The sequence below is a fragment of the Octopus bimaculoides genome, chromosome 23 (genome assembly GCF_001194135.2).
Source record: "Octopus bimaculoides isolate UCB-OBI-ISO-001 chromosome 23, ASM119413v2, whole genome shotgun sequence".
NCBI lineage: Eukaryota > Metazoa > Mollusca > Cephalopoda > Octopoda > Octopodidae > Octopus > Octopus bimaculoides.
This window is the reverse complement of record NC_069003.1, coordinates 32,559,513-32,568,577: the sequence shown is the minus strand read 5'-3', so window position 1 is coordinate 32,568,577 and position 9,065 is coordinate 32,559,513. Positions and strand designations below refer to the sequence as shown.

Genomic DNA, 9,065 nt, shown 5'->3' with positions numbered 1-9,065 from the left:
TATATCAAGATTGGAGCTTATGGTATTATTTCTAACTCTGTATCTACAATTGTTTCAATACAACAATACGTTAATATATTAATATGGCACAGCTCAGATTCAAGTCGCTTTTATATACTACATCTGTATGTGTGTGTGTGTGTGTGTGTGTGTGTGATAGTTCACTTATTAATTTTAATTGACAATGGTCAAAGTAGATGACAGATTAGCAGAAGGTTTTTTTCTTTCCTTTTATCTTCTTTTTTTTTATAGTGTGAAAGAGATGCACAAATGAAAGCACAAACACTCTCTCAGCCTTGAACAACATGTTCAGTGGCAAGATGAAGTCAAGGCAACTATCTCTCTCTATTTCTTGCTTACTTTTTCTATATATCTCACTTTCCTCCTTTCTCTTCCTCTTTTTTCTTCCAATCCTCTCTTTCTTTCTTTCTTTCTTTTCCTCTTATATCTCTTCCCCCGTTTCTCTCCCATAAAATAATATGACTAAGAAAGAATCCAACAACCCCATCTTCATTACATTGAAAAATGTCCGGAGAAATAGAAATAAAGAAAGAATGTATATTTACCGTCTTTTCTATTTTTCTTGGAAAGCGTAAGTTTTATGGGCTGAGATTCCCATTCCGAAGAAGAAGTTTGAATGGCTTTCCGTCGTATCACCTGATCAAGAAACAAATGCAAATAAATATCAAAGCTTTATCACACAAAATCAGACACACACGTACAAATTGTTACTTGTTAACATGGTTAACATTCATGAAATTTTTTTGGCAGGGCCACCATGATTAGTATTGGAGGAATTGAACTGGAAAACATATGGTAACTGCAATGCAAGCTTCTCAGTCTTACTGCTGTAACTGTCCCCATTTCAATTTTCCCAAGAAAGAAATCATTAATTTTTGCATTAACCCTTTGCTTGTACTGCGTATCTCATGTGCTATACAGGACATATATTTCCCTAGGGTCCATGCATTATATATGCTTACACATTCTAAAATCTTTTCAACCACCAGGGTAACTTGGGACTCATGAAAGGAAAGCTTTATATTACTGAGAATGTATGAAATGGGGGCTAACTATAAGTCTGAAAATAGATAAGTAAGGATATTTAGGACAAACTTATGAAAGTGCTTTGAAGGGGCAAAAGGTTAATTCAATAAGGTCATTAAGACAACATCTTAATTTCCTCTGTTTAATTATATGACAAACAAACAGAAACTCACCAAATGGGCAGTTTTTCCACTCTCTTTTAGTAAAGTTACAGCAGTATTGTAGTCTACATTCTCCAACGATAAACCATTTACACTAATCACTCGATCATTAATTCTGAAATAATTTATAAAAAAAAAAAAACCAATGAGAGAGAGAGAGAGAGAGAGAGGAAATCAGTGTCAAACAAAGCAGTTGTACAAATGTTATTAAAATCCTATTAAAATGGTAATAGAAAAACTTCCACTAAAATTAAACCATTTCAATTATCTAAATGCAAGCTATTTTTTCATATCCTAAAATGGTTTCCAATTTAATAATAATTAAGTAAAAAAAAAAAGAAAAAGAAAAGAAAATTAAATAATGCAGTAAAAAAAAAATAATTGAAAACATTAAGTATAAAGTAAAATAATTACATAAAATGTGTCTATATTGATGGGCGTATGAGTATATATGCATGCATATGTGTGTATATGTACATAGACAGATATATATGTGTGTGTGTGTGTGTGTGTGTGTGTGTGTGTGTGTGTGTGTATGTATGTATGCATATGTATGTATGTATATGTGTGTGTTTGTGTATGCATACATGTGTGTATGCATGCCACTGAAATTATTGATTGAAAACAACATGTTTAATAACTTTGAACAGTATCGACTGTTGAAATCAAAGAGGGCCAGGTGTAAAAGCAGATAGCTAACTTACTGCAGCTTTCCTTCAGCAGGGCCTGCTTTAAGGACATCACAAATAGCTATAGAGGGGTCTCCATTGTCGAAATGTGGATTGTCTCGACCACCACTTACAGCAATGCCAAATCCAAAATTATCAACCTGCGGAAATACAAGAAAAAAAAAAATGTGTTTCAGGATAATATATGAGGTATGGCTGTGTGGTCAAAAAGTTTACATTGAAATTACATGAGTTAAGGTTCGATTCTACAATGGGGGCATTTTAGGAAGCGTCTATTACTTTTAGGTTCATTTTGATGGGTTAGTGTGTCTATTTAAAAATAAGCCTTCTCTCATAATTTTATGTAAGAATTTCTTTGTTATGTTCCAAACACAAGCTTCATAACGATTTCAAATTTTGGTACAAGGACAGCAATTTTAGGGGTGGTGGTAAGTCACTTAAATCAATCCCTATTTTATTTTATTGACCCTAAGATGATGATGATAATGATGATGTACTCTTCTCCCATCAAAGATGACATATGAGTGTTCAGATTTTGCCAAAGGACCTGCACAAATGATTTGTTTATAGTGATCAAATGTATGTGCTGTACATTAGCTCATTCCCTCCATCAAACTAACATTACTTGAACAGGTGTATGGTGTACCTTGCATCAGATGCCGAAGTGATCATAAAGCAATGAGATGAAGTGTTTTGCTCAAAAACACAATGTACCACCTGGTCTAGGAACTGAAACCACAATCTCATGTGCAACACCTTAACCACTAGGCCATGCATCCACACAACAATAATAATAATAATAATAATGATAATGATAATCGTTTCTATTATAGGTACAAGACCTGAAATTTGGGGGATGAAAGGCAATGTCAACCTCAGCAGAATTTGAACTCAGAACATAGTGATGGACAAAGTACCACTAAGCATTTCGTCTGGCATGCTAACAATTCTGTCAACTCACCGCCTTAATAATAATAATAATAATAATGATGTTAATTGGCACAAGGTCAACAATTTTGAGAAGAGGATCTCTGTCGATACCATCACCCCAAGTACTTGACTGATCCTTTATTGCATTAATCCCAACCTCACCACCAGAAGAATGAAAGGTAAAGTTGACTTTGGTGGGATTTGAACTCAGAATGTAAACAGCTGGAACAAATACCACAGAGCATTTAACGGTTCTGTCGGCCCACTTCTCTCAATTATGATGATGATGATGACGATGATTTTTCCTGGACACAAGGGCTTACAATGTTAAGGGCAGCACAAAGATAAATATGTAAAAACAAAATAGTGTGTGTGTGTGTGGGGGGGGGGGGCTGAGGGTTATGGAGTAAAAAGGACAAGAACAACAAACAAAAAAAAAACATCAATAACTAAATAGTAACGACATTAAAGAACGAAATGACAAGAAATAATCCCCAGAACGATAAGTTCCAGAAAACAGAAACACCAGGGTCTGTAAATATTTAATGCTTTTTCGCACAGCGTTTGTTTAATCTTGAACACTTTTTCTGTATATGTCAGAAAACAAAGTCTTGACGTATTTCTCAAACCGCAAATAATAATAATGGTAATAATAATGTTCATGACAGTGATGATGATGATGGTAACGAATGATAATTAGGCATGCTGTATGTACCTAATTTGCTTCCGCTGTAATGGATAAGAATGCAGTTTGGTACAACAGCAGTAGAGAGGTTGAAAATATAATATAATAGGCAGCTGCAGATAACAGTACAAATGCTGGAGAGGAAAAGAAAATATCTGATGCAAAGACTACACCAGAATATACATACATACACACACGAATAAAGATAGGGAGACAGGAGTGACAAAATAAAGCTCTCCTTGGTCAGTTACTATCCAGTGAGATTAGGGAGGTAAGAATGACTATAGAAGATAATTAGATAAACCAATGCCTAAAAAAAAAAAGACGGGATAATAATGGCTAGAATACTTTTGATCACAGTTTTCTTTTTGGTTAGCACTGTCCTGCTGCTAAATGACAATAACATAATCCCCTTCTATTATTAAAGATAAGAGACATGAAATAATCTCTATCAACATATCAAAGTCCTTTTGACTACAAGATTTCTTAAGAGAACCTACTGGAATATATGGAGTGTAAAAAAAGACGGAGATGGTCATGGCTAAAATGCTTTTGATCATAAGTTTGTTCTATCACAGCTATCCCAGGGCTAAACAACAACAACAACAAGTTCATTATTGAAGATGGAGATAAGAAAGAAATAACAATGTATCAATCCCCTTCTGATCAGAACATCTCTCAACAGAGAACATTGAGAAGCTACCAAAATGTAAGGATTCAGAGATAGAAGAAAATCCAATCTCAAATAAAAGTTGAGCCTAGATACAGCTGCAATGCTACGTAATTAACAAGTCTTGCACAACAACAGCTGCACTCTGAGTCTGCTTTCTTCACCTGGCCACCATCAATATTTGTAGGTATACAGGTGGTGCTCCAGTATGGCCACAGTCTAATGACTGAAATATATTAAAAATACTGATTTTACAAAACAAACAGCTTTCAAATTTAATTATTCTTTTGTTTCTTTTATTTACGATATATATAATGTGCCATCTTGTGAAAATATGCTTTCATACAATTTACCCGAAGTGTCAGGTGTATATGAAAGGCTCTGTCGTATTTACCGACTACATTCCATATCTGTATCTACACCAGTGGTTCTTAAAAGGGGGCTGCTGAAAGATTTTGTAGTTAAAATTTATCTGCAATAAAATTGGTTGTACTTCGACAATATACGAAATGTTTCAACAATTATTTTACACAATTTCTAATGATATTCAAATATAAAAATACAATAGGATTTAAACAATGAATGACCGGGGTGGGGGTCCATCGAAGTGAAATAGGAATCAAAGGAGTCCATAGATTAAAAAAATGGTTGAAAAACACTGGTGTATACAATCAGTTAAAATAAAGGCCTCCGTTTCTTATGCAACCCCTAGTGGAGCCCTTCCTTGATTTTGGTTTAGCTCAGTCATCCCATATTAATTGCCAGTGAATGATCTGATAAATACATATTGCAATTATCAATGATAAAAGTTTTTAAAATAAATGCATCCATGTCTGGTAAAAAGGAAGTCTACAAATGCAACTCCTAACATGAAAAGGAAAGTAAATAAATAAACATTTTGTTCCATATCTTCACAACGTACGTTAGTAATAATTAAGTTATTTATTATCTTACGCTAATTTAGTAGGATTATAGACATATGTAGATTAATCCCTCGCCATATCGTGGTTCACCTAATGTGCACCCATTACACCACGGATTTTTCTGGCTTATATACGTAAATTTATATCACAGACTCCTCAGTATATCCAGGTTTCTGTGACTGATAAGTATTTATATTCTTTTAGATTTTAATTATTTCTGTGGGAGGTTTTGGAATGCAACACTTGCGATAGTTGAGGGATTACTGTAAATACTTTACGTTAATTTTGTAACTTGTATTAACGTGAGCTAATTAAATAAAAACAATATATTTTTTTAACATGTAGAACATTCCCCTGCTTATATTATATAATGAGTTTGTTTTACATCAATCTGAATTATGGCGCCAGTGTAAAGTGTAGGCTGCCTGCCTATATATCTGTCTGTACATATGTATATTATATACATTATATATATTTTATAACATATTTATTACATACATATACATGCAAGACATACAGTATATGTATTACATATAACAAACATTAAATATATACTATCTATATTTATTATTTACATATGTAATATCTATTATATACATATGCAAATGCACACATATATATGATAGTGTATATATATATATATATATATATATATATATATATGTATCAGATCTCTGCCTCAATTTAAACCAGGTTTGTGCTTTTCTACTTAGGACAATTTTCAGAAATAGGAACAGGATCTTTCAAACTGAATGATGATGTCATAAAAAAATTAGCCAATGACACGACTACATATCAAATTCACTGACAGATGTCAGCAAAATTGCTGATGAATCAAATTTTGCTAATTGCAAATCAGTTGAGCTTAAATTTAGCTAAATCAGTAAGATAGACAGTCAGTCATAACATCAGAAAGACCGGATCTGAGAGCAGTGTAGGCAGCAGAACTGAGAACAGTATGCAGTCATGCATTTCAGTGAGGCTGTATTTAACAACATAGATAAACACAGGTATATAAAATACCATGCATTTTAAGGTCTTGATTTCTTAAAATTATCTCTGCCTCTGGAGGGTGTTTAATAATTACAAAATGGCAATTAAAGCTATTTCCACTAGAAAAGGAAGATAATCTCAAGAATCATGAATTCTTAAAAGTCGATATACTATTAAGAACAAGCTTATTGTTGGACAGTTGAGGACATGTTTCAGGCTCAATAGTCATCATCAGTATGACAACTGTCCAATTTTATCTCCAGTGGCCCAGGGACTGAGACAAATACAAGAGTAGAACACATTTATGGCTTAGGTGATTTGCATAATTTCGGACCTACCGAATATGAAGAGTCTGCAACATGAATGACCTACAAACTTAAGAATTATATATACTATGGCAACTGATGCTTGCGTTCAATCACAAATTCTCTTTTCCTTGTCTACACATAATTACAGAACCTGCTCAACTAAACTGCCGCATAGAAATAACTTTTTTATGCTACTCTCTAGTTCCTCACAGATGGCTGTTTTGATAATAAACATAGGAGGAATCAAAAACAAGACATCTCTCATGCATTTATACAACTTTCCATTCATCTCATTATTAATGCAGTAACACACATACATCTATGTGTTTCAACTGGTAACCACTTCATATTTATTTACATTCATTCCAACTACACTCTCGGAGTGGTTGGCGTTAGGAAGGGCATCCAGCTGTAGAAACTCTGCCAAATCAGATTGGAGCCTGGTGTCACCTCTTGGTTCACCAGTCCTCAGTCAAATCGTCCAACCCATGCTAGCATGGAAAGCGGATGATAAACAACGACGATGATGATGATGATGATTTCATTTCATATGTTAAATTGGTGAAGTTGAATATTACATACACCAATGAGCTTCAGTGCAGTTTCTGCCTACTTGAATTTCAAATACACTGGTTAAGTTTAGGGTGACGCAGAAGACATTTGCACAAGGTGTCATGCATTGGGAGTGAACCTGAAACTGTGTGGCTGAAAGCAAACTTCTTAACCACACAGCCATGCCGGCACCTATATATATATATCTTCTATGCAAGTAACTCAGTGATAAACAGAGAAATAAATTGTTGATATCGACAAAGATAAAGTTCCTGGAATAATGACATTTTGACCATTTCCTTCAGAAGACTGACCAAAGATGATCAATATAATCTACCTGCTTCTTCGTTGGCCTGTCTGACTGTGCCATAAAAGCTCCCTTCACACTTTCACATTAGTACTCTTAACCTTCTCTCTCTTTTTCTTCTGCTGCTTCTTACTCTCCTCTTAACCGTTTCTCCTTTCCTTGTCTTTCTTTTCCTCTATTCTTATCTCTATTTCTTTACCCCTTCAAATTCACTTTCTCCTTTATCTCTTTTTACCTCTTACTCTCTCTCTCTCTTTCTCTTCTGCCCCTTTCCCTTATATTTCTCTTTATCCCCCTCCCAACATCTCTCATGCTCCTTGACCCCATTACATCAAATCTGTGTTCCTTTGTCCAACAATAAATAACCTGTCTTTCATCTTTAGTCATTTCAAAAATTCACTGCTAAAATAACCATTTGTTATTCTCGAAATTTCAAAACCCAAACTTTCTGCCATCAAAGTCAGCCTGCATCATTTGTCTCTCAATAAAGAACTTGTCCAAATCAACCAAGACAACATACAAAATATGTGACCCTGCGCCATAATTTATACATAATCACTTTGCCTTGTCCAATACAAGCCAAGGTAAGGTACCTATGTACATGATTAGTCTACCTGTTAAAATTAGTAGCAAAATTTCACTTAAATCTCATACCATACTGTCATAGGAAAGGAAAAGAAGTTTTGGATATATTTAGTTTGGAAAATATAACACATGATGGTCATGGCTTGAAAATGTTTAATCATAAGTCTTCTTCATCAGAAAAGAGAGTTTAGTAACAATAATGACAACCTGTTCAATATGAGATAGTTATAGTTCTAGCAGGTCATTCAATATGCTAAAAATAGCAGCCAAATCTCACTCTCTTTCTCTTGAATCACATCCTACCGTCTTAAAAATGACAACACATATCTGATAATATGAAATTGAAATATATTAAGTTTTAAAAAGAAAAGAAAAAGATAAAATTGAAAAACAAGAACACCTTTGATTGTAAGCCTGTTCAGTCGAAGCTGACAGTCAAAATGAAACAACAATAACAAGAAAGACTAATGAAGGATTATCTTATTCATTCATGGGCAACTGTAACCTGTGGAACCTTCTGAATGGCTCACCTGATGATAAGCCATGTCTCATGTGACCTGATTCTCAAAAAAAAGTTTACCAATGCCTGATACAAATGATTGTTTGATCTGACAGAAGTAGCAGCCAAATCTCCTTCAAGTCACATTCTACTTTAAAAAAAAGGGGGGGTAAATTGGATAATGTAGTCTTATGTATATTATATCGGATGAAAAAAATACAGTCATAACCAGAGCACATTTGATTATAGGTCTACTGGATGAAGACTAACCCAGGGTTAAACAACAATAACCTGATCTTTAATCTCTGTAATCTCTGACACAAGGATTACAAATTTCAAAATGGGAATCTTTTAAGATGAGATAAAAATAAAAAAAAGGAGGGATACATGAAGCAATGTAGCAGTTGCTCAAGAGACTAATACAGTATTTTCAAGCATACAGGTCAATATAGTGTAAACATTCAAACATCATCAATTCCTTTCCAAATTTTGCTGTATTTTACAAGGAATTTTTGGTCCTCCAAATTCGTCTTGGCACATAAGTCAACTTGACCTTTTTTTGGTGTAAATTTTCATCTGGAAAATTCAACTTGTATGCTGGAAAAAAAGGTAATAGCAGGTATGTTCCCACAAATTACATGCTATCACCTTAGAAGAAAAGAGACATGTTGGACAATAGAGTCGAATATATATATATATATATATATATATATATA

The 9,065-nt window shown here is 33.9% G+C and overlaps 1 protein-coding gene across 1 annotated transcript in view; it reads right to left on the bottom strand.

Moving 5' to 3' along the window:
• LOC106883544 (tight junction protein ZO-1) overlaps positions 1 to 9,065 on the bottom strand; it is a 593,195-nt gene that overhangs the window by 105,822 nt on the left and 478,308 nt on the right. Inside the window, exons 5-7 of the mRNA XM_052975956.1 lie at positions 1,913 to 2,037; positions 1,221 to 1,323; positions 567 to 657 (exon numbers count right to left, since the gene is read on the bottom strand). Of these exons, the coding sequence (XP_052831916.1) occupies positions 567 to 657; positions 1,221 to 1,323; positions 1,913 to 2,037 (319 nt within the window). The remainder of the gene's footprint in view (positions 1 to 566; positions 658 to 1,220; positions 1,324 to 1,912; positions 2,038 to 9,065) is intronic.